The 26,486-nt window shown below is 43.0% G+C and overlaps 1 protein-coding gene across 8 annotated transcripts in view; it reads left to right on the forward strand.

Annotated features, from left to right (window-relative positions):
• PTPN3 (protein tyrosine phosphatase non-receptor type 3) overlaps positions 1-26,486 on the forward strand; it is a 1,864,164-nt gene that overhangs the window by 690,639 nt on the left and 1,147,039 nt on the right. For all 8 annotated transcript variants that reach the window (XM_086965368.1, XM_086965363.1, XM_086965366.1 and 5 more), the window contains 2 exons: positions 806-850; positions 9,236-9,288. In XM_086965368.1, coding sequence (XP_086821494.1) covers positions 806-850; positions 9,236-9,288 — 98 coding nt within the window. The remainder of the gene's footprint in view (positions 1-805; positions 851-9,235; positions 9,289-26,486) is intronic.

Genomic DNA, 26,486 nt, shown 5'->3' on the forward strand with positions numbered 1-26,486 from the left:
GGTTTGGACAGGCTTTTGGCCTGCTCCTATCCAATTGTAATTTAGGATTACATTTGCCACTATAATTGTGTAAAGATTTGCATTTCTCTTGTGGTGCTGTGCAGTGAGGTGTTGGAGGAGCGGTTCACAATAAAGACATGCAGTACCAAGTTTTTCTCTGTCAGAAAATTCTGATTGATGGAGCGCACAGGAGACCAAATCCGGAACCATGATTTAAGCTTTATCACAAGCGATTGGTGTGTCAAGCCTCCAAAGATATCTGAACTGAGAAACTAGCAAGGTCTGTGGACCGGCCTGTGTGGTTGTATCTGATTATGCAAAAAGAGTTACCAGCACAGTTGATGATACATTTTATGCAAAGCCATGTTAAATGTAAAATGGCATTTTTTCTTGGATTCCTTTATGCTTACTCGTAGAGTTCTGATGGCTGTCGGTACTATATATCATGGATTATCACGGAGTTCACTGCATGTTTTATCAAATTTGAGATTGCTCTATGTGTAGTGCTGTCGGGCCCGGGAATGATGGGCAATCATTTCTGTGCCTTTACAGGAGAGCCCAAAAGCCTTCTTGGGGCCAACAACCCAGGAAGGGACAAACCTGTTTGTGCTTTCCTATATGACTACTATATTGTCACAGCTGTTAACCCGTCTATCTGCTCTCTGTAACTTCACTGTTCAAAGTGCTTTGAAACAACCACATGCTTGCTGCAGCACTTGATAAAAGCAAACTGTAAAATATTTTCTTTTACTCTATGTATTATGTTCTTCTGATAAAATAATGTTTTTCCAATTATCTATTGCAGACATTTATATTTTTTACAACTGAAGAGTGATATTCTCGAGGGAAGGTAAGGGCAATGAATTCTTCTATTCTGAGATACAAGTATAGTTTGTTGTGAAGATGGTGTCCTGTAAGGGTTACAAAGTATGATTGTCATTCAGAGATATTTTCATAAATGTTCTCTTGCTGCCCAGGCTAATAATTTCCTCTGCTGTTTTTTCATAACCTTTGCTTTAGCAGTCTTCTTGAATTAAAATGCCCTGTACTCACCAGGTTCATTCAGGCCATTGCCTGAATGTGCTTTTTGTCCATCTGCCCCTCTAAATATGTTCTAAATAAATGTTGTGTTATTTCTTTTGTTGTTTCTGTCTATTCTGATATATCACTGTGTTGGCTTTAAATATTTTTGGCAAGGTTGAAGGTAAGTGCTGGGCACTATCAACTTCCACGTTCATTTATTGCAGTGGCAAACAAATTAGCCAACAGTCAAAACAAATATGTAAACTATTTGTTTGCAATTGTCCTCCAGTAATTTGTATAGATGTAAACATTTTTATGGAATCATAATAATCTCCATGATCATTCATGGAAAGCGATGTACAACCTACGCTTGCTGCATACTTTTACTGTCACCGCTGACTCCTGCAGATTTTTCGAAGTGTGGGCAATCAGTGAAATTATGGGCAGCGAATATAGGTAATAGAACAAGTTCTTTTCTCCACCTCCAGCATTTAGTGTGACTAAGTGCAGGTGCAAATTTTCACGTGAAGTTCTATCAGGAATGTTTGTGAATGGCCACAAAATTAGGATGTTATGGATGTTCACCACCTTTTTAATGGACAGCCATATACCTCTCTCCTGGGAAAACCTTGTGCTCTTCTGATGCCTACTTGTAGCTGCAGATTGCTCTCCTTTAGAATATTTCCAGGTGGCAGACGGGATACAGAGATTTTTTGGGGGCAGTTTTCCCTGTGCATCGGTTGGTGGTAGCGTTGTAGTGGCTTCACACTGACCTGGAAGGGAGGTGCATATAAGCACCACTTCTGTGTGTGGATGGCAGTGCCTTTCTTTCTGTGCCCTTTGATGTGGATCCGGTGCTCAGCACCCAACTTTATCAGTTTTCCAGTGACCCCTAAATTTGTCACAGTGGGCCAAGGAAGATGTGTCCCCTGAAAACAACACGATTGAAACCATGCTACGATTGAGGAAAGCAGATGCTGATCATAGACCCCCACAACGTGTTCCTGTGATTCTTGGGTTCTGCTCACGACGCAGATGTGTGATAAGTGCTCTGTCATGCACCCAAAGGCAATCCAGGAGTGGGATGTGAAGATTTTATATTGCCGAACATTAGAGGTTGCACTTGAAACTGAGGTTCTTCTCGAAATCACGGTGCTGGTCTGGGCCACAAGGTCAGTCCCATTCAAAATCCTATTTCAACTCGAAGGCTCAAGAGCTGCGTATCTTAACCTGAGGTCTGAATACCCTTGGGTGTCTGCAGCACCCAATCAGGGGTCCACGACTGCTTATACAATTAAGTAATATGAGCAGATTAATAATGCATAGGCACATGAAAAAGCAAAATTGAAAAGTTAAAATGTTAACATTCTCTGTAAATGTGAAGTCATTTGAAATTGGAGAGTAAAAAGTAAGTTGGTATCCTAAGGTTCATTTGTGGGAGCAGAGACCGTGCCACAAAAATAATCTAGTATGGAAGATTTGTAACCTCAATTGTAGCCCTGGTATTCACTGACATAAAGAGTGCTTGCATTAGATGCACCAAAAAAACAAAATAATATTCTAGAGTTTAACACATCACTTTATATTTCAAAATATAACAAAATATTGAAAAGCTCCAACCTTCCCGTTAATATTGATTTTTACATTTAAAAACAAATTAAATTAAATGTCCAATGATTTGTGCATATGTTTGATGTATACTAGGCTCTGTATTTGTGGGCATTGCTTTAAAGTTCAAATTGCTTAGTCAGAGTCCCTGGCGTGAAGTAGTGATTCAGTGAGGAAAGTTAATAACCGCTGGTCCAGTGGCGTCTGACACTGAGCTGAACCTGCATTTGAACCTGGTGTGCCCTGAATTACCCAGACTGTCGTCAGCCCCACGACAAATTGCAGCCTTCATTGTGGCCCTGCTGCAACTTCTCAAGACTCAACCATCTCCACAGAGCCAACCCCCCCCCATTCTTGGTTATATTTTGGCAGCCGTGCCTCAAGCTGCTGCTCTAGATTCTTGATCACATGGTGTTTTTGGACTTGCAGGACACTTATTTTCATATACCTGTCATACAGACAACAGTTCACATTGGGTTTGGAGCACTTCCATTTTGTCATAATGTCCTCTGGCATTACCTCCACCTCTCAGGTGTTTACTAAAGGGATGGTACTGGTCGCAGTTAATATTTGGAGGTTTGGGATACATTTATTCCCATATCTTGACGACTGGCTACTCTAGGCCGTCTCGTCGCGGTGAGTCACAGACCTCCTCGGGGTAACGGCTGGGCCTTTGATCTCCTTGGGATTTTCCATCAGTGAGCAGAAGTCACACCTGAGACCTATGCTGAGGATTCCCATTGTAGGGCCTATCTTGGGCAATAGCATTCAATGCCTTTTCTCCACCAAAGCATTTAGGATGTGATCTTTATATTTTGGGCTCAGTTCTGAGTCTTGAGAATGGATGGTTCTAAGGCTTTTTTTTTTTTCACAACAGATTTTATTGAGCAGTTAAAGCAAGGGAAAATGTGGCTCTCCACAATCAGGAGATCACCACCAATAGTCATGGCACAGATTATTGCACATGCACAATTGTTCTATCAATAAAGAGTGAAAGCTCAATAAGAACAACCCCTCAACCCACCCTTGCCCTACCAACTCCCACTACCCCACTACCCCCCAACCCCCCCCCCCCAAGTTCCCACCCCCCCCACGCACGTGTGCAAAATGCTGCAAGCAAGTCTCGGGTGCGGTGTGACAGGTATGCCACAGAACTCAGGCCATTACAACACATCTCATTCATATGTCTTCCTCTCTTTCTGCGGGGGGATCCAAAGACAACCCTCTATAATCAGCCCACCTCTTCCAGATTTTGAAATGCTTACGGGGGCATCCCCTTGCCTCAAACACCGGTCTCTCAAGCCCCATGTAGTAATCCAGTCCAGCCTTCCATGCCGACAAGGGGGGGGGCTCTCTCTCCCTTCCATGCCCGGGCCAGGTCCCTCTTAGCCACAACAAGTCCCAGCAACAGTAGGTGGCGTTTGTATATGTTCCCACCGATACCCTCCATGACATGGAGCAGCCCCAGCCGATGAGTGCGGGGGAGATCCCAACCCAGGATTTCAGACAGGCAGCCCCATACACCTCTCCAAAAGCCAGATAATCTAGCACACAACCACACCGTATGCAGCAGCGTACCCAGTGCAGCCCCACAGGGCAGACACTCCGGAGACTCAATCAGTCCCGCCTTCCACAGACGCTCTCGGGTGTAATAGGCTCTATGAAGGTATTGTAATTGAATTACCCGAAGCCGCATGGCGATAGCAGCCCCTCGCGGGGACTCCAGGGCCTCCCTCCAATCATCCTCGTCTAGGGGGCCCACATCCACCTCCCAAGCCGCCCGGAGGGGAAGTAATGTAGAGGAGCAATGAGTAACCAGTGTCTGATAGATGCGGGAGACCTTCTTGTCCCCCAGGTCTCCCATAAAGACTTTCGCCTCGATCGGACTAAACTCAGGGAGAGACTCCAAGTGAGCGATACTGGGGGTGAGCACATGATGCAGTTGTAGATAGCGGAAGAACTGGGACCGAGGCATGTGGAACTCCGCGCTGAGCTCTTGAAACGATTTGAGGGTAGTTACAGACATTACTTGGCCCAGCAACGAGATCCCGATGGCCTCCCATCCCTCAAACCCGGCCAGAGTAGAAAGCTCCGGGAGCAGGCCATTATTCCACAGTGGCGTTTCTGCTGTCAGTTTGCCCCACCAGCCCATTCGGTGCAGCGCCTGTCTCCAGACAGCAAAAACCACTTTCGTGACAGACGGTAGCATCCGCCGCAGTCGGGCTGAGTATAATATTGTGTGTAGCGAATTTTCCCCCATGAGCGAGCGCTCCAAAGCATAGGCCGGGTCCCCCCTGTCACCATACCACCATTCATTAAGAATAAGCAGCTGAGAGGCCTGGTAATAAGACAGCAGATCGGAGGTGGCCAGGCCCCCACAATAGGTGGACAAGAAGCATGTCCGTAGCGCCACCCTGGCCGCACCTCCAGCCCATAGGAAGCGGCCCAACACCGAGTTAACTTGTCGGAACCACTGCGGGCTGACAGGGTAGGGGTAGTTTTGCAACTGATATAGCAGGCGTGGAAGCGCCACCATCTTGAAGATTGCGGACCTGCCGAATATGGTTTGTCATTTGTGCACTGTGATATCTCCTGCTAATGTGATTCTGTCTAACACTGTTCTTAAGAATTCGTCCATTGTTGGTCATTGAGGCTTGTAAAGTTAACCTGCCTTTTTTTGAACAGTTTGAAATTGGTACAGTTGTTTTGTATGTCTCACTTCGTGATTTTTTCATTTGGTTAATGTTGTATTACAGTTGATGTATTTATATGTTACACGTGCAGTGTTCCTTCTCTGTCATGAGATGTTATGATTTTTTCATAAAAAGAATTGAAAACAAAGGTAAATAAAATACCTAACATATCTAATCGAAGTTGATGTGTTGCCTATAACCAAGGGCTAATGGAATAAGTGGGGCGGCAATTTTTTGTCTCAAAGAATATGGTTAAAGGCATTCTGGACCACGTTTTGATGTCAGCCTGAACTCGCTCCCATACAGGCACAGTATTGCGTTCCCAAGCAATGGTCGCCGATTCCGACAGAAACACCCCAAGGTATTTCAGTCCGTCGGACGCCACCCGCAGTCCTGCCGCCCAGGGGTCCGTTATGGCTCCACCTCCCAGCACCCACAGAGTAGACTTATGTAGGTTCAGCCGAAGGCCGGAGACCTCTCCAAAGATACGCATAATGTCCAGTACCCGGGGCCCAGAGCGTCGCAAGTCCGTAAGTAAGAAGAGGACGTCGTCAGCATACAACGCAATTCTGTCCGCTAGATCCCCATTCCACACAAACCCACGCACCTGTGCATCCATGCGCACCCAAGAGGCCAGGGGTTCCATGGCCAGGGCGAACAGGTATGGGGACAATGGGCATCCCTGCCTGGTGCCCCGACCAATCTGAAACCATTCGGAGATAGCCCCAGCGACCCGTACCGAGGCCGTGATGTCGGTATACAGTAGCTTGAGGTATGACAAAAACACCGGGCCCAGGTTGAGACGGGGCAGGAGTGCAAAGAGGTATGCCCAACTAACAGAGTTGAAGGCTTTGTCAATGTCTGCTAACAGCAAAGCCGCCTGTTCACCCAAGGCCCCCATGGCGTCCACCGCTGCCTGTGCCCGCCGAATGTTATGGCGTGTCGCCCTATGAGGCATGAACCCGGCCTGGTCAGGGTGGACCAGATCCGTGATATACGGAAGTAGGCGATTCGCTAGAGCTTTTGCTAGGATTTTGGCCTCGATGTCTAGCAGGGATATGGGGCGATACGAGTCATGCCTGTCAGGGGGCCTACCCGGCTTCGGAAACACTACAATTTCCGCATGGCGCCAATCAGAAGGTAGCTTGCCTCATGTCCGGGCCGCCTCGAGCGCACGTCGGTAGTGAGACCCTAACAGAAGGTGAAATTTCTTATAAAACTCACATGGGTAGCCACTCGGCCCTGGTGCCTTCCCGGTGTTAAGTTGCCCCAGAGCCTCCACGAGTTCCTCAGCAGTAAGCGGAGCGTCAAGTGCTGTCCTGGCCTCATCCGAGACCGCGGTCGGTGGCAGGTCATCAAGGAATCTGGCCACCTCATCTGCTTCCAGACAATCCCGTGGGGAATACTGCTCCTTGAAGTATCGGGCGAAACTAGCCGCCAATTCTGCCCGGTTCGTCATCACCGACCCGTCATCCGCAGTGAGGCCTGGCAGTGTAACTGGCTGAAGATTACATTGACATAGCCGATGAAGCATCGTACAAGACTTATCTCCCCACTGGTAGATTCTACTCCGCGTGGCAAGCCACGCTTGCTTAGCCTCCTCATGTAAGACAGAAGCATATGACTGTTGTGCCTGCAGGAGCAACCGTATCCCTGTCTCGTCGCCCCCTCCCCGGCTACGCTGTTCTAGGGCCTCGACCTGTGCAGCTGCAGCGGTAATGGCTTCCTGGTGCCTCCGGCGGGCGGCCGAACACCAAGCAATATCGACCCCTCTTATAGTGGGCTTCATTGCTTCCCAAACCACCACAGCGTCGACAAGATTGTTCCGCCAGTAATGATCAATCGCCTCTCGCACATGGTGGACATACTCAGGTTGTTGTAGGTGCCACGAAGACATCCTCCAACGGAACGGCTGTCGTTTTGTATGAAGCTCTATCTTGACGGAGACTGGGGAGTGATCAGAGAGCCCTCTCGGCAATATCGCAGCCTCCCGCACTCTACTCAGGCAGGCACCGGGCATAAACACATAATCCAACCGCGAGAAGGAACCATGTACTGCAGATACAAACGTGAACTCACGCGCCACAGGGTGCATATGGCGCCACACATCCACCCAGCCCATACTCTCTACCATCGCACGCAGCCGGGTATGTGGGATGGAGAGGGGAGCATTCGCAGCCACATCTTGTCTCCTCTGACGGTCCACACAGGCATCCATCACCTCATTCCAATCCCCCCCAACCACCGTCAAGGACTCTGGGATATCTTCCCATATTGCAAACAGCCTCTCCGACAAGGCCCATTGCAGAGGGGGAGGGGCATACACACTTCCAAAGACCACTGGTTCAGCACCCACCATTCCTTTGACAAATATGTACCGACCCTGTGGGTCTGCCCACTGCTTCTCATGCACATAAGCCACCCTGCGATGTACCAAAATAGCAACTCCTCTGGACCCTCTAGTAAATCCGGCGTGATAGACCTGTTGGAAGCCGAATCTCTGCAGGCCAAGTACTTTGGAACCCAACATATGTGTTTCTTGAAGCAAGAGTACATCAACCGTCTCCCTTTTCCCCCAGCGCAGTACCGCCCCACGTTTAATCTTATCAAGCATCCCCCTGACGTTCCAGGTTACTACACGCAGGGACTCGTTAGGAAGCGTAGTGGCCCGTTCAGCCATAGTCAATGTGATCGCCCCAATCAGGCCCTCTGCGCCACCCCCACACACCCCACACTCTACTCAGAACATCAGAAAGCAGCACGTGCGGTTCCCCCCACCAACCCCAGAACCCCCAAACAGCAACATCGGGAGGTCCGGGCGCCGCCAGAGATGCTTGCCACACAGGTGGTACAACCAGCGGGCTCGGGGGCCAGGATAAATAAGCAAATTGTGTCCGGGCCGGCGGGAGCTGTACAAGGCTGCGACCGCCATCTTCGCCCGCTAAGCCACGTCCCCCGGTTCTAAGGCTTTTTGACCTTCTATCTTGTGCAACCATGTCCTCCCGCACACCAAATGGCATGTGCATACCCTGCAGTGAAATCCAAGGTTTCAATGATATCAGCGGGTAGGTTACCTCTCTAACTTTGTCTAGATCTCTCAAGAGACAGCTCAGGACTTCATGTGATGCCACACAAGTCCCAACCTGCATCATTTCAGGGTTGTGGCTGCTGGGTGCAGTGGAGAATACAGACTTATGGTCTTCAGAGGAGCAGACGAAAACCATCTCCACCACTACCTTTTGGAGCTTTGGATGATCCGCCTCACCCTGACAGCCTTCATACTGACTTTCAAGGAAAGGCTAGTGCATGTCCTAAAGGACAAAACGACTACTATGTTGCACTGCCACAAGCAGGGCTCGATTAGGTTGTGGATCTTGTGCCAACGTCTCGAGAGGTGGCTGGCCAAGCAGAATATCTTTAATAACCCGTCAGCTAGCAGGGTCCCTAAATGCTAGAGGAGAAAAGGTGAGCAGATCACCTTTTAATTATATAAGCAGCCACATATTTAATGCAAGCATACATCATCTGAAAACAGTTACATTGTATTACAAATACATGAACCTGCATCTATTTAAACTTCAGTAAGAAAAACATTTCTCTTATGTAATGATGTGCTTGTCAATCTGCAGAGCCATTGGCCTGACATGTTTTGATTAGCAGCAGTAAGTCAGACTCAATTCCTTATATTACGTAGTTATAAATAATTACTTCCTGGGAAACATAGTTTTCCTTCTGAGTAAAAATGTAGCATTCTATTTATTGTAATAATGGAAGTTATGAGTCCCATAGGAGCCTATTGTTGTATCTTAACTTCTAATAATTGTGGATCTATACATAAGTAATTCATTTATTATTGATGTTTTTGAAAAAAATATTGTGTACTTTTTTAAAATATATTTTTCCTCTCTTAGGTTATCATGCCCTATTAATTCTGCTGTTGTCCTTGCATCATATGCTGTCCAGTGTAAGTACATTGGTAGAAGTGTCATGTTTGATAAACCCATGATAGCAAATATTATCAGTCTTTTGATATGTTTGGTATTTTTTTATGAATGTTTATATAGTATGAAAAGCACATTTAAAAGCTGACAGCGTAATGGTACATTTATCCCATTTCCTTCTTCTTTGTGAATCGTAATCTTGTCTTAGAAAGCTCACCATTCCAGATCAATGTTGTAGAAAGCCAAACCAGAAATCTCCTTCGTAGGCTAGGCTCAATTAAAAATCTAATTTTCTTAGTACCGTGCTGCAGAGGTATACTTTTGAAACCAACATGTGAAAAATTCTTGCATTTCAATTATTGTTTAGTAATTGGTCATGAATAGTTTTGAATTTGAAGAGCATTGTGATGAGTATTGTCTTCAAGCCAGTGGCCAGCGGGAGAGGAATGTCTTTCTCTGATTTACTAGATACATCTGTTGCGGCTTTTTCCTACTGTGAGTTAGGCAGCAATTCAACACCACTGTTGTCCCATAATACTTACTGTATGTACTTTTGCTTCTTTTTTAATATTTCCGGAGTAGTAATTTGTTAATGCCCAACTGCAAGAACTCACTCTTCAGTAGTCCATAATCTTACACCTATTTACTTATTGCACCATGTACATTTTTTCTCCTCCAATTCATGCTGTTGTAGGATCATTGGGGTAATCATTGGTTTCTGTGGCCTAATTCTCTGCGCTATTTGATTTTAAGCAGGGAGTAATAATTTACCAATCGACTAGTTTTGGGATCTTTATCTTCTCAGAGATTCTTAGGGCTCATTCTTACAACCTCAGTAGGCATGGCTGGGGTTATTCTAAAATGTTGGGTGTGATGGGCAGATGGGTATTAGACACTACTTCCTCATAAGTGCCTAGATAGGTTAGAACACGTCTTTTGTCCTTATAATTATTGACCTCTTTTTCATTTCCATGCACTGGATGTCTCATGGCTTGTTGTAATACAGTATTGTCATTTTTTCTTTTGCTGTGCACAAAATGGAGACTCAATCTGCTCCTGGGTCATATGCTGTCTCCAAATGTCTGCCTAGAAGCTACTAGTTGGATCCAATGAGTAACCCAGAATCTTGTGGCTAAACCTTTTGTGTCCCCTGGTGAAGCACAGAGGTTGTGGGAATGTATAGGCTATCAGATTGGAGACATCTTTGTCAACCTCCTCTAGCTTCAAATAGATTTGGCTAGAAGAAATGTAATGGTCTCTTATGCTCCCATTTCCTAATACATGTTTGTGAACCCATTACAATAGGAGGAGGTTGGGAAAGGAATGAGGTGGGGTGGGTTGGATGTCGCAAGGTCATTAGATCCCAACTGCTTATTTTTTAATGGGCTGTCAATCAATCAGGTGTTTGTTAAGTGCGACTACTCACCCATAAAGGTCTCAAGGGGGTGGGGGGTCGCAGGTACCTGTCCATCAAGGAGGGGGTCTGTCAAAGAGCCATGTTTTGAGGTTTCGTGCGAAGATGGAGAGCGATGTTAAATGTCTGAGGTGGAGCGGAAGGTCGTTCCAAGCTCTGGCCACGCGAAAGGAGAAGGAGCGGCCTCCCGATCTGGTCTTTCTGGTGCGGGGGACCACGACGGTCCCTGCTGCCTTATGCCTGTACCTTGCTCTTTTTCCCTGCTGATGCACTATTTAGTGGTCCTGCTAAAGTAGATGTTTAATGGCAGCCATCAAACCACAGCCCTTGTGGACTGGGACCCCACTCATCATAAATATGTATATTTTGATTAAATTAAAACCACCAGTGGCTAATATACATAAGGACAGCACCAAGCCACCCGACAGACCAATAATCTCGGCTATTCAAAGTTTGACCGAAAATGTTTCAATATACATCGACTCATTTTTACAGGAACAAGTGAAAATGCTGCCTTCATATATACAGGATATGACAGATTTTTTGAGGCAAATACATGGACTTCAGTGGCAACAAGATTTCTTACTGATCTCCATGTCAGCAACCTCTACACGTCTATCCACCATCAAGACGGAATAAGAGCTTCGGAACACTTTCTGGGAAAGAGACCCATTGATTTCCACACCCGTAACAAAATGTTATTGGACCTGACTAAGCTTTGCTTGTATAATAATTATTTCTTATTTCAGCAACAGGTCTACCATCAAGTGAGAGGCGTAGCAATGGGTGAGAGTTTTTCACCCAGCCACTCCTGCCTCCACATGGGGTGGTGGGAGGCAGTGGTAGTGAAGAAAGAATTTTCAGAGATATGGTCAAAAAATAAAATTAAGTGGATTAGGTTCATAGACGATCTGTTTCTGATCTGGCAGGGTGACAAACAAAGTGCTGAGGAATTCATAAGATGCTTAAATAACAACAATGTCAACATCCAGCTTACTCATACCGTCAGTGAGAGCACTATTTGCTTTTTAGATGTAGAAGTATACATTTCCAATAAAATTCTGGAAACTCGCCTACATCGAAAGCCAACAACTGGAAATACCATGTTGCACTCAAGCAGTTTTCACCCAAAGCACACGATTCTCAGCATCCCTTATGAGGAGATGCCGAGAATTCGCAGAATATGCAGTAGCGAGGTTGATTTAATCAAGGCACGGAATGAGTGTAAAATTTGCTTCCTAGTGAGAGGGCATAAAGAGAAGGTGGTTGATGACGCGATGAGACAAACCAGTGCCAAGACACAGGAAGATTTAGTCTTCAAGCAATCAGCTACTAAGACCAAAAAAATGAAAAGTTCTGCCACAGAAAGCAGCCCTCGTTTAATACTTACCTACAACAAACAGAAGGACAGCCTGAGAAAAATAGCCAAGGATGACTGGCATTTAGTGCAGATTGATCTGATCCAATTATAGGGGATTAAATGCCAGCTACTCCCCTGATAACATACAGGAAGGCACAAAGTACAGGAGACTATTAAGTTAGTAGCAGTCCAGTGGTCACCAAAAGTACCAACTGGCTGGCTAATCGTAAAGGGTTTGTCTGCTGTGTAGCATGTAAGGCTTGTAAATATGGGTAATGAAGAACGTCGTTTTTAAAAGCTTTTAAAGATAAGCCCACGGTCATAAATACATTTTTAACTTGCAAATCAGAGTTTGTTGTGTATGTGCTGGAGTGCTCTTGTGGACTCCGATATGTAGGAAGCACAAAATTGCATGTCCACAAGAGAATACTCCAGCACATGCGGGCTATCACAAATAAAGATATCACCTATCCGGTAACCCGCCACTTTGAAGAGGTCCACTCCAGCAGTTTAGACCACTTAAAGTTTTACGCAATAGACTGTGGCCATCCCCTAGAAGAAGAGGGAACAGGGAAGCCATGCTGAGTCGACTAGAAACAAAATATGTTCTAGAACTGGACAGCAAGAGCTCTCATAGTCTTAATACGACTGAAGATCTACATACGTGGCTTTAAATATAAACATATTTAAATATAAAATTGGCAGTTGTTGGTAATTGGAAATCTATACAGGTACATGAATGAAATTGATAGGAACTCGCCTGTTGATCATTATGATTTTAATTAGCTGAACCTCACAACATCCCCCCCCCCGATATGTTTTTACTTTTTTAAGTGGAGTTTAAAAACATGGGCTCATGTGAACAACACACTTTTAGACAAGTTGACTATAATCTAATCACAATTTAAGGGTGGAGATAATTGCACTAGCACTTTTTTCTTACATCTTACTCTGATATGATATTCATCTTACACATGAAATTGATTGTTTACATAAAATAGGAAATGGTTACATACATTAGCGTATTTTGAACAGATATAATGAAATCATAATTCATAGATACATTGGGAATATGTCATTGTTTTAAAATATGTATTTATACTCTTTTAACAACTGATTGTTTATTTTATAGAAGGTTGATGACGGTTTGCTGTGCTTAACATAATTTTTATGCATTATGCATGTATGCAAATAAGCTCTATGTGGTGATAAAGCATACAGCTAGAAATGTGGTACTAAGTGGCAGACAATATCAAAAATTAGTACCAAAACAAACAATATTTCTGTTTATATAATGTGTTGCATTTCTACAAATATATATAAAATGTAAACATAATTATTCATTGGAAATGTAGGTGAATATTGTTTGAGGCGGATATAGAAAACGCACGGGCAGTCTGTTTTCTAGTTTCACTAAGCGAGAAAGATTGAAAAAAATGCACTTGTCACTTTAAAAATGGGGAGAAATGACGTGGTAGGTCATATGATCAAGAACCCTTGAAGGTTTGAAACGCGTCATCGCGGCCATGCACTGAAAAAATAGAATTAAGAATTGCACTGAGAAATTGGAGTTCGTTTTTTTTCAATATCTATATATTATATATATATAAAACCAGCGTGTGATCCTGTGCGATGGGGTTTTCATTCTCCCCCAACTATGCAAACCTTAAAATGGGTTGGTTAGAGCAGAACCTGGAATGGAACACTGAAAACTATGAATGGAGCGAGAAGATCATACTATGGCTCAGATTCATAGATGATTTGCTAATCATCTGGGACGGAACCAAGGAGGACTTTGAAAGATACTTTGAGAAATTGAACAATACTCCAATGAAATTGAAGTTCACATTTGAAATCCGTTCAGAAAGAATGTCATTCTTTGATACCGAGAATAACTCCCTACAAACCACATTACACAGAAAGAGTACTGCTACAAATGCAACTCTACATGGAGAGAGCTTCCACAATGAGAATCTAAAGTGGATCATCCCATATGGGGAGTTTTTAAGACTCAAAAGGAACTGTTCAAATAAGGAAGAATTTCTCAAAAACAGCAGGAAAGCCAGTAATCGATTCCTCATTCGAAAAATACCCCCAAACAGTTGTTACAAAGTGTCTAAATAGAGTCCTGACCCTAGATCAATCTTACAAGAAAAGAAAAAAGATGAAAAAAATTACAATAAGATCAGACTCATAACAACATTCAGTGCGGAAAACAAAAAACTAACCAACATCATTATAAAACTTTGGGGAATCTTAAATTTGGATCCGACCATGGCAGAACTAATAGGAGACCATCCAAACATCACGTTCCGGCGAGCTAGAAATATAGGTGACTAAATCGTTCATAGTCATTTAAAAGAAATTCCAAATAAAACCTGGCTCCAGAGAGAAGGCTTCTGGCCGTGCAAACAGTGCAAGGTCTGCAAAATTGCGATCCCAACAAAGGAAATTAAAATCAACAAAGGCATGAAATGGATAATACGGCAACACCTAACATGCAAAAGCTCACATGTAATTTACATGATAGAATGTCCATGCCAAAAAAGATATATAGGAAGCACTATCTTTGAAGCCAAGAAACACATTTTGGAACACATCCGGGCCACAACCCACAGAGATCGAACAAACACAGTGGCCAAACACATGGAGAAATACCATTATGGAAATTGGGAGACCCTGAAATATTGTGCACTGGAACAAATACCAGCATCTGAAAGTGGAGGGGATCGGATTAAAATGCCCCGACAGAAAGAATCAAAACACATCCTCACGTTTAGAACCTTGAATCCGAGAGGATTGAACCAGAATTAAGAACTTTATGTCCACTTGTAAATCACCAATAAAGATTGAAAGATTGATAAGTCTCATCATAAAGCGACACCATGTAAATATGACTAAAGCATTAAAGCTCACTGGAGAGCAAAGAAATGCAGAATAACTGAATGTAAATATGGATGAAGCACATAATCTGACTGGAGAGTAATGGAAAAGAAAGACAGGAAACCTTGGACATTGTAATAATAACAACAAATACCGCCAATGCAGTGAATAATACACAAAGCTCACCAGAGAGCCAGAAATGTAAAATTAGCATTAGAAAGCATCATTGCAAAGAAATGCTGATGTTTAAAAATTGGGTTTTTAGAAATGCACTTAACTCACATTGAGCACGAGCACTGTAACGAAGTTAGAATAGATGTAGTAAGTCACAAACTACACTGACCACAATGCACCTGATTACATTACAGGAAGTCACCTTGTGTTAAAAATAAAAGAAATCCAGCTATCATGGTTCCTTATCCTGTGAACAAGCCTTGTGTGAAGGTGAAATGCGTTGGGACTTGGCAATATTGTCTAAAATAAAGCCGCTGTATGAATGAGTGTGTTCTTAATTTTCCAATTAATTTGGATTCTTGTGCATATATCTATATATATATATATATGTGTATGCAGCAACCAGTCGTCAATGATTCATCCAAAAAGACGACAGCGGACGCAGAAATTTGAAGGTGCTTAAGATTTTGTTGTGCTCTTACCCGCACCTCCGCCATGACGCGTTTTGAGCCCAAACGGCCCTTGATCACATGACACGCTATGGAGGGTTCTCGGGATTTTTAAAGTGACAGTGCAAATGCTGCTTTGAGCGTTATCATAGACATAAAAGCAATACTTTCATAGTAAACGCCTCGAAAATTGGAACAAAATGTCATTCTAAAATTACAACAGCCTATTTACAAATGATAAAAGTTATTTTCATATGTAAAATGTGGTCTTTAAAACAGCAGAGAATTAATTCTAAAATAGAATTAAAAACAAGCCAAGACCTGCCTGATCACTATGAATATATGATCTGCTAGGCTATTGCTGTGCATACCTGTAAAATACAGCTTGATTAGGCAACAAGTAATATACCAAAACATGTACACAGCCTAGCCAATATTCGGAAATCACCAGCAATTTTCAACATTTGGACCTAATTACAGCCCTGAATGGGTAGTCATAATATGACGCTCTCAATAAAGTGCAAAGTGTGAAAACATTCTGATAGTGCAACCCAAGTTTGTGCAAATAGAGTGAATACTGTGCAAATAATGCAATATTAAGTTAAGAACTAACCAATATTTACATAAACGAGAAAAGGCATACATGTTAAAATAGTTCAATTCATGATTAAAAATATTGAACAATCATCAGCAACAGACCTATATATTACAAAAATCACAGTACATGTTTACCCAGGCATCATATATTTTTTTTATTGCTCTATCCTAAAGACATGTATAGAAATCCTCGCTAGCATTAAGACCTGTAGGATGTTTACTGTCAAGGTTTAAAATGTAGTATGTCTCAAGTCTGCGTAGGATCCCCTCTCTATTGCCCCCCCTCCTGAGGGGCATCACTGCATCAATTACATAAAACTTCAAAAGTTTCAAATCTCTTTTGTGGCAGTCATTAAAATGTCTGGCGACTGGGTATGCTTCGTCGCAATTGGTAATTGCCCTCATATGCTGAAGCACCCTTTTGTGCACAGGGAACTAAGTACTCCCCACATATCTCAGGGCACAAGGGCACTCCAGTATATATATGGCATACTCCGTTTTACAAGTAAGGTATTTGGAAATTGGAATGCTTTTATCAGAAAAAAGGTGTGGAGTACGATGTCATGTTAACCCCTTCCTTACATGCCTTACAGGAAGAGCATTTAAAAAATCCTGTGCGTGAGCTTAGCCAGTTTGTCTTGGCCAAGACTTCTGGACTGCTGCTCACTAAGCTGTTTTCCATATAAGCTACTTTCCTGTAAGTAATAGTGGGAGATGGGTTAGAACCCATTTTGAGAGTAGGGTCATTCTGTATTAGCGCCCAATGTTTACCCATGATATTACGTATTGCATGATGTTGTTTGCTGAATGTTACAATCAGTCTAACTGGTTCAGACTCAGGCATGGGGTTTATTGCTTTCTTCATGCCCTTTGTGATGAGCGCTTCCTTTCTTGTTAGAGCCTCAGTTCTAATCATAGCTGCTTTGATCACTTTATCCGAGTATCCTCTAGCTAGGAAGCGTAAGCGACAAGCTTCCTGAGCCTCCTTCACATCCTGCTGTCTACTGCAAATTTGCTTAATGCGTAGCATCTCCCCATAGGGGATTCTATGGATTAGATGTTTCAGATGGTGGCTAGAGGCATGCAACATAGTGTTGCCTGCAGTGGCTTTGCGATGTAGCTTAGTTTGAATGATGTTATTATCAATATACACCTCTACGTCCAAGAAGTTCACTGAGGTAGTACTCAAATGTGAGGTGAACTGTAGATTCAGGGAATTATTGTTAAGTTCCTTTATAAAAGAAACGGCCAGACTTTCCTCCCCCTTCCAGATAATAAACAAGTCGTCTATATATCTGTATAGGCAAACTACATGGTCACGTAGTGTCTCAGCATATTGGACCCCGGGAACCTGCCTCTCCATAGTCCCATATGCAGGCAAGCATAACTAGGGGAGAAGCAGAATCCCATCGCCACCCCTCTTGTTTGCTTAAAACACATCTGCTGGAACATGAAAAAGTTATTCTTTAAACCTATTTCAATCATGCTCAACAGCATCTTGTTGTGTGTGTAACAATGTAGTGGTCTCCTATCAAGAAAATGTTGGACAGCTTTTAGACCGTCAAGATGATTAATGCTCGTATAGAGCGAAGTCACGTCAAGCGTGATGAGTATAAAATCATCTTGCCATAGTGTGCCCCTTAATTTTCGTAGGAAGTCCCCCGTGTCCTGTACATAGGATGGTAGTTGGGTCACATGCTCTTGTAAGAAGAAATCGATGTACTTGGATGTGTTTTCCAGGAGGCTATTGCAGGCTGAAATAATAGGCCTGCCCGGTGGTTGCAGTGAAGACTTGTGTATCTTAGGTATAAAATATATACACGGAACGGGTTGTCATTTTTTAAAAATTTAAATTTGTCTCCACTAAGTAGCCTTAAACCCTCCCAAGCCACTAATTTAGAATAAAAGTTGTTCCAGGATGACTTGACAATGGGCAAATCTACCCTCTTGTAACACTTATTATCATTAAGATGGCACCACGGTTCTTCCAAGTACATATTCCTAGGCCACACAACAATATTCCCGCCTTTGTCTGATTGGCGAATGATTACAGATTTTTCATTTTGCAATTTTTTGATCAAATCATGGTACGTTTTGTCTTGCTTTGCGAATTTCAACTTACAACGTGATACTTTGTGATGCAACTTTTTAACTCCTTGGATGCTGATGACGGAACCGCTCCGTCATCAGCTGCGGGTGCGCTGTGCAGATGACGGAGCGGTTCCATCATGGCCCGCTCGGAACGCCTGCGCGGCGCGAATTCCGCGCCTGCGCTGGACGTTCCATTGAGGGGGGGGCCATGACAGAACAGCTCCGTCATGAGCACAGCTCAACCGAGGCTGGTGACGGAGCTGTTCCGTCACCAGCATGCGGCCGCAGCGCGGCCGCCCCACCCCCTTAGCACAGCGGCGGAATAGCCGCCGCAGTGAAGGGGTTAATATCTGCAATAACTAATTCATGGTAATAGTCAATATTATCTTTAATCATTAAAGGGCAAAAGGTAGACTTTGCTCTGAAAGCAGTCAATGCAGTTCCTGTTCCAGATCCCATAACATTGATATCATCCGGCATCATTTGTGTGCTTTCTCCTTGTAGCTCCACCAAGTCCATACGTAATTGCATATCTCCAGCTGTTAAAGGGTGCGTACTGTTGGCCTGGATGGTGTCCCCTCCCAGTACATTTTCTTTGTTTTGTTTGGTTGAAAAGAATTTCTTCAATTTTAATTTACGAATGTACTGAAAAATGTCAACCCTAGTCTGGGCATAGCGGAAATTACTTTCTGGACTAAAAGATAATCCCAAAGACAAGATTTGAGTTTCCGCAGCATTCAATTCAATTGCAGATAAATTGATTACCGAGTTATTGCTGGTTGCAGTATCTATTGGGGCATCACTTTGCGTCTCCAATTGTTGTTTTTGTTGTTCTTTTTGGCCCTTCCTTGCCCTATTGTGTTTCCTCCGTTGGTGGCGTTTGAAATTTTTGGCACGCCTGGTTTCAATTGCCTGGGCCGCAGCGTGTCCAAGCGGTCCCGCCTCATACAATACATCTCCTGGGCCAGGTAGTACCGCTGAAACCCCAAATCCCTGCTGGAACCTGCTTGTTCATTATCAGAACTGCTATCAGGTACTGAACTGAAATCTGACAAGGATGTTGTTGAGCTCACATTCAAAGGAGGATTACCGACTATTGCATTGCTGGGAGGTATTGTCACAGACTTTGTGATGTTTCTCTTTACTGCCTCATAGCGCTTGGCGAATGTAAAGACTTGCCCCCTCTCATAGTCTTGTTTATCGCGTTGGAATTTAAACGATTTTCTTTTTCTAATTGTCTCCTCCTCTTTTACTATTCGTGCCAGCATATCCTCCCTCATCTTTTTGTTGGCGGCATTTTGCTCACAGTTGGCTAACTCCAACTCCAATGCAGTTATTTGCTGTTCGTATGCTACGCGATCAATTTCTGCGTATTTAACCAAAATCGCCATTTTTTTAGTACAGTACAGGATTGTGCTTTACTGCAACAAAAATGTTTGCTGTTGAAATGTATTCTAAGTTCTAAACACTTGATTCATTTTATAATAAATCCCTTGCCCAGCTGGGCAAAGGAAAAGTATATAGCAGCCTATTGTGGTCTATATAACATTGTTGTGAAACATTGCTTTAAGCTTAGGACCTTTGTGTTCGAAAATCTTCCCGACTCCGTAGCGCGCCGGCGGCCATGGTGTATGTAAGGGAAATTGTTTATTTGCACAGAGCAACTTGATTAGACAGAATGTCCAAGTTGGCTTACCAGCACACTCCTTCTCCGAACTTGTTGGAAACCACCGACTCGTACACGGCTGGCCTGCTTCCCTCGGGTCATCCGACTCCGCATACAGCTGCCACTCCATAGTCGGTGTAATGCAAATTATTCAGGGGCCAGAATGAAGAAAAATCCCGTACAGGAGCGTAGAAACTGCTTCCTGAAAGGAAACGCGGCTTGAAGATCATTCTGCCCGGTGTGAAGGAGGGGTTCCGCTAAACCGAGAAAGCCACTCGGTAACTTATGCAGCAACCAGTCGTCAATGATTCATCCAAAAAGACGACAGCGGACCCAGAAATTTGAAGGTGCTTAAGATTTTAATGTGCTCCTCCCCGCACCTCCGCCATGAAGCGGTTCGAGCCCAAACGGCCCTTGATCACATGACACGCTATGGAGGGTTCTCAGGATTTTTAAAGTGACAGTGAAAATGCTGCTTTGAGAGTCATCATAGACATACAACCAATACTTTCATAGTAAACTCCTCGAAAATTGGAACAAAATGTCATTCTAAAATTACAACAGCCTATTTACAAATGATAAAAGTTATTTTCATATGTAAAATGTGGTCTTTAAAACAGCAGAGAATTAATTCTAAAATAGAATTAAAAACAAGCCAAGACCTGCCTGATCACTATGAATATATGATCTGCTAGGCTATTGTTGTGCACACCTGTATATATATATATATATGTATATATATATATATATATATATATATATTAAGTGTCACAATTAAAACTAACATTTACAAGTTCTGATACTTTATGCTACAAACTTGGGACATAGCCAATAATTCGATTCCTATACTAATTGCGGACAAAAACTCAGCGCTTGTTGAAGCGATGTAATGCAATACCTAAATAACCTACAGAGAACTGTTATTTCCAAATGAGGGCTTATAAAAAATGGAACCTAATAATATTATTGTGTGTCATTTTAGAAAGGGTCACGTATAAGTACTGTCGTTTGGAGTTGTTTACATAAGAATCCAGGACATTTTCAATGGTTTCTTTGGCTCTAGATCTACACAGTTAGACTTATAGCTGACAGCTTTTGAAAGATACTGTTGTGCACTTTGACCACCTGTCCGCCTATTATGATTGTTCTACAATTTGTTAAACATGGAGCTATAAGCAGATCTACTGGGTTCTTAATTGTATGATGTGAATGTTTGCAAGGTATTCTGTTTTAGCTTGCGCTGTGCTTGCGAAACCTCTTGTATTAAAAAATAAATCTTCAGAGGGGAGTTAGACCCCACCGATTACTTACCTTTACTTACAATTGGCTGGTTTCCACGTCAATTTAATTACCATTAGCTCCCATGTGGCACCCACGTCATTTTACTTACCATTGGCTGGCTCCCACTTCACTCTCCTTTCATTGCTGGACAGCGCCTGCTTATTGCCTCCGTCGTTGTGCCGTGGAGCCTGGATCAAGTACTGTTTTGGGTGGCCACTGTCTGTTCATTGGCTGCATGCTTTCAAAGGTACTTTTTTTTATATCATATTAAAAAAAAAAAATTTGGCCCTGGGGGTCCTTGTGGGACCCCCTGTTCAGGCCTAGGGGGTCAGGGTGTGTCTACCCTGCCCCCTTTTCACACGTTCCACACATATTTCAATGACTTCCTTAGCCTCGCTTCTACCGAGGCACAAAATGGCTGCCAACAGTTCCTGATTTTGAATGTTTACAACCGCTTGACAGCCAATTAGAATTGAGCGCGTGATCGGGACAGGGTGCTTATCCTACGAGGCCAATCCTCGCACAATCCGTGGATCCTCCGCACCCAAAGATATATAAATGACTTTAACCGTAATTTTCAAAGAAACAACTGAACAGATTGACACCAGATATGCCAAAGGCACAAGTCGGAACTGAGGACTACCTCTCTGCCAAATTTGGTGTCATTCCGTTCAGCCGTTCGAGCTGTAGCCGTGGCTAAAGGTCCTTTTGGAAATTGCATGGGGAAACACGTTTTGGGACCCCCCTTTTTTCTCGGCCCCCGCTTCACCAATCACCCCCAATCTTTCAGTGAAGTAGCCGAACTGAGCTGGCCAGACGTTTGGAAAATTTCAAGAAGATTCATCAATCAACGCCAAAGTTATTGCCAATAGAATGTTGCACAGGTTATTTGCTCAGTATCTTTTCTTTATTCCGATACCGCCATTACGCGTTTCGGCTCGAGGTGAGTCTTGAGCACATGACATAATGCTGCGATTTCATTTTTTGTTTTTTAAAGTGACACGTGCTACGTGCAAAACTAACTGCAGTCATAGACATAGAAGTTCTACATATGCATACTCCACCAATGCATATGAAGTTTGATTTGGCAGTTTATGCATGTACTGGACCAATGTTCTACTAAAAAATGTTTTAAATAAATAATGCCAGATTAATGTCCTAGATTACATGTCTTTAGATATAATCGTTAAAACATTAAAATGGTTTACAATTTTATAATTGGAAATCGTTCTAAAAATAACAATAACTATGTCCTTACACTGTAGTGTATGTGACTCCCTGTAAAATACATTTTATTCACATATCATGTTGAATCCATTCTCATAAAGTACCAAAGTGCTTTGTTGTTATATTGTTTGCATGTTGTCTATGTATCACATGACTCTCTAAAGTGCTATTGTATTAAAAATTGTGTTTAAAGTGACTGGTGCCATTGTAAAAACGTTCACATTACATTACAGAGTTCAAGAATATTAATGTTTTGATTCACTATGGTCACTGTTTGTTTGTATAGCAATCGCCTTAAAGTAATGTTATTTGTTGCTGTTTTACATCTGCTCAATTAGGGGTTTAAATACCTGTTGAACCGTATATGATAAACATTTCATTGTTTGTTTAGAATTACTTTTATCTTGTATCTTATGATGCCCTTTCTCCTGTTCTTTCTAGTTTGAGGGTAAACTTAACTATTATTTTCAAGTGAATCTGGCTTGATTTAGATGTTCTTCATTTCTCCCTAAATTTCAGATAAATGTCAACATTTAAATATTAAATAAAAATATAAAACATTAAATATTAGATTTTTAAAACGATCTAAACAAATCTAAAAAAATCTCATCTGAAACCAAAAGCCAAGTGTATAAATCTTCAGTAGTATAAAGTCCCCCCCTGAGAGTTTACAGTCCATTGCTATGATGTACCTAGTCTCTAGCCTGCGTAGTTTTGTTTCTTTGTTCCCACCTCTCCTGTTGGGTGGTACTGCATCTATAAGATCATATCTTAATTCTTAGCTATTAGACTCTTGGTACTCCCTGAAATTTCTCTTGGTACTCCCTGAAATTTCGTGCCACTGGGTACGTATTGTCCTGATTTGTTATGGCTCGCATGTGTTGAAGAACCCTTTTGTGTGCTTGAAGTTTTGTACTTCCTATATATTGTAAGCCACATGGGCATCGACGTACATATATCACATGATCTGTCTTACAAGTTTATAGTTTAGTTATTTGATGTTCCTTTGAGCTGAACTGGGTCTGTTAGATCGTTTTATTTGGACCCTGCTGGAATGCCTTACATGCTTTGCACTTGAAACCCTTATGTGTCATGAGCCAGTTACTTCCCTCAATCAGTTCAGGGCTTGTTTTCAGTAACCTATCTCTCATGGAGGGTCCTCTGCTGTGTGTGATTGACACTTTTTGTGGAAGCAATGGCCCTGTTACCGGATCACTTAATATTAGTGGCCAATCGCGTTTTTATTATTGCTCACAAATCTTTTTCCTGTCTGCTAAATCCCATGATTATCCTGAATTCATCAGCTTCTGCGTTCTTACTATTATCTTGTTGGTCTGGATAATCTATGTTACTCTCACTTTTTTCCTAAGTAACTCTTCCCTGTCTGTATCATGGGCTTTGCAATTGTCCTGTCGATTACTTTGTGGGAATAGCCTCTCTCTAAGAATCTGGGTTTACTTTCTCTTTGGGAACTTTTGAGAGCCTCACTGTTGCTGCTCATTCTTCTCAATCGCAGCATCTCCCCTTAGGGAATACTGTTGACTAGATGCCTGGGATGGGCACTGCTGGCTTGTAATGTTGAATTGCCAGCCGTTTCTTTACAGTAAATTCTGGTCTCCACTCTGTTAATTTGAATATACACCTGAGTATCTAAGAAGTTAACTGTTGTGTCACTGATGGTGGCTTTAACGTGCAAGTTACTTTCATTGTTGTTGGTGGCTGCTAGAAATCCAACTGCTGTTTGATATGTGCCCTTCCAAATTATAAACAGATTGTCGATAAATCGGAGCCATAACCTAATAGTGTTCTGTATGTAACCGCTATGTTTGACACCCAGGACCAGCTGCTCCCGCCAGCCCATGTGTAAACACGCGTAGCTGGGGGAGAAGCTGGCTCCCATAGCTAACCCCTCTTGTTTGTTGAAAGAGTATGTTGTTAAACATAAAAACATTATTGTTGAGGCAAAAGTCCACCATCTCAATCGACATTTTGCTATGTTGTCTTAGTTCTTCCGGTGTCTTGAATAAATAATGTTCTAATGCTGCCATACCATCATTATTTCTTATACTTGTGTAAAGTGATGTTACGTCAAGAGCTATCAGTAAGTAATCATTATCCCATTCAAAATTGTTAAACTTGATCAAAAAGTCAATAGTGTCCCTTACATATGACGGTAAGGATTGCACATATCCCTGTAAAAAATAATCAACATATTGTGATGTATGTTCAAGCAGCCCATCTCTAGCTTAGCTGAGCGGTCCTCCCGGTGGTATTTTTGGGTCTTTGTGTGTCTTCGGTATGAAGTAAATTGAAGGAGTTGTTGGACTTTCTTTTTTAAGGAACTTGTACTCCTACATGCTGATAAGTCCCTGTGTTTTCCAAGATAACAGTTTGGTATAAAAATTGTTGTATGTGGTTTTTAAGTTTAATCCATTGTTTTTGATCTAGCATGTTCTATCATTTAACTGGAATAATGCCTCTTTAGTATAGTCATCCTTGGACCAGATCACAATGTTTCCTCCTTTGTCGGAGTTTCTGATGACTATCCGGTTGTCCTCATGTGTGTGTATATATATTATTATTATGTCCAGACACAAGGGAGCACCCAGTATAAATCAAAACAATTCCCTTGCAGGAGATGCCTTCCACCTAAACTTGGGAACTGCCCAGAGTTCTATCCTTCTTTTTTGCATAATTTATGCGCCACTTTTTATATATATATATATATATATATATATATATATATATATATATATATATATATATATATATGTGCGGTATGCATCCAAACCGCTGCGGGTGCATGTAAGCGCCCAAGCTCAGACGCGAAATATTGCGAAACTGCCACAAGAAAATATTCCAGAGACAGCACTATTGTGGGAGGGCCAATTAATTCACAAATGTAAATATCGCAGACCAACGTCTGCGTGTTTCGGCTTTACAAGCCTTGTTCACGATGTTTAGCAGACAGTACATCAGTCATTTTAAATGATCTAAATTAAAAAACATTAAAAACGGCCTTGCAGCTTTAACACATATCACATATTTAACCAATCACAAGCCACAATGACACCCCCCCCAAGCACCTAGAAATCCACACAAGTCAACACACCCACCTAGCACCTGACTGGCAACAACCATTGGGACACAACCACGACACAGAGTATAAAATGATTCCCACCCACTACCACAATCCTTTGCATCACAGCATAGCTGCAAGCAAGAGGCTGAATACGACGAACAGCAGACACAAAATTTACAAATACAACCACACCCACCACACAAACACCCACCACACCATTCCTACAAACCACACACCTGCACATCCCAACCCACTCCACCCACACCTTGAACATCACACACCATGGCACCAAAGAAAAATCCAAAATTCACTGACAGGGTTGAAGGTCATGGTGGATGAAATCATCCGTGTAGAACCCCACCTTTTCGGCACACTAGTCCAGCAGACCACCGTGGCAAGCAAAAACCACATGTGGGACACGATAGTCAATCGGGTGAATGCGTCAGGGACCGTGCCACGAACAAAGCACGACATCCAGAGGCGGTGGCAGGACCTCAAAACAAGGGTCAAAGGCATCCGTGCAAAAAACCACCTGCGGGCACACCACACTGGCGGCGGCACACCCCCGGAGCCCATACCGTATGCAGAATGGGAGGAAAAGGTGCTGGGCATACTGCACCCAGAGAGCCTGGAAGGAATCGAAGAGGGAGAAGAGGCTGGTAAGTACAAACCAAGCACCACTATCACACTGACATGGTCTGCCTTACACAACTGAGAAGACACATCTCCCAGGCCCCAATCCATGCATGTGGGCCACATGCTCACCAAATGTGAAGGCCTGTGCCCAAATGCACCCACCATAACCAAACACAAATGTCGCCTCATACCTTCCCAGCCATGCATGTTGTCAAACCACCCAGCACTACATCTCCCAACAGGCCCCCATGTCCACAGGGAGGGTGGTGGGGTGTGTGTGAGAGGTGGGTGGGGTGAGTGAGAGGTCACTACTACGACTCCCAACAGGCCCCCATGTCCACAGGGAGGGTGGTGGTGGGTG

Source organism: Lissotriton vulgaris, chromosome 4_1, assembly GCF_964263255.1.
Source record: "Lissotriton vulgaris chromosome 4_1, aLisVul1.2, whole genome shotgun sequence".
Classification (NCBI taxonomy): domain Eukaryota; kingdom Metazoa; phylum Chordata; class Amphibia; order Caudata; family Salamandridae; genus Lissotriton; species Lissotriton vulgaris.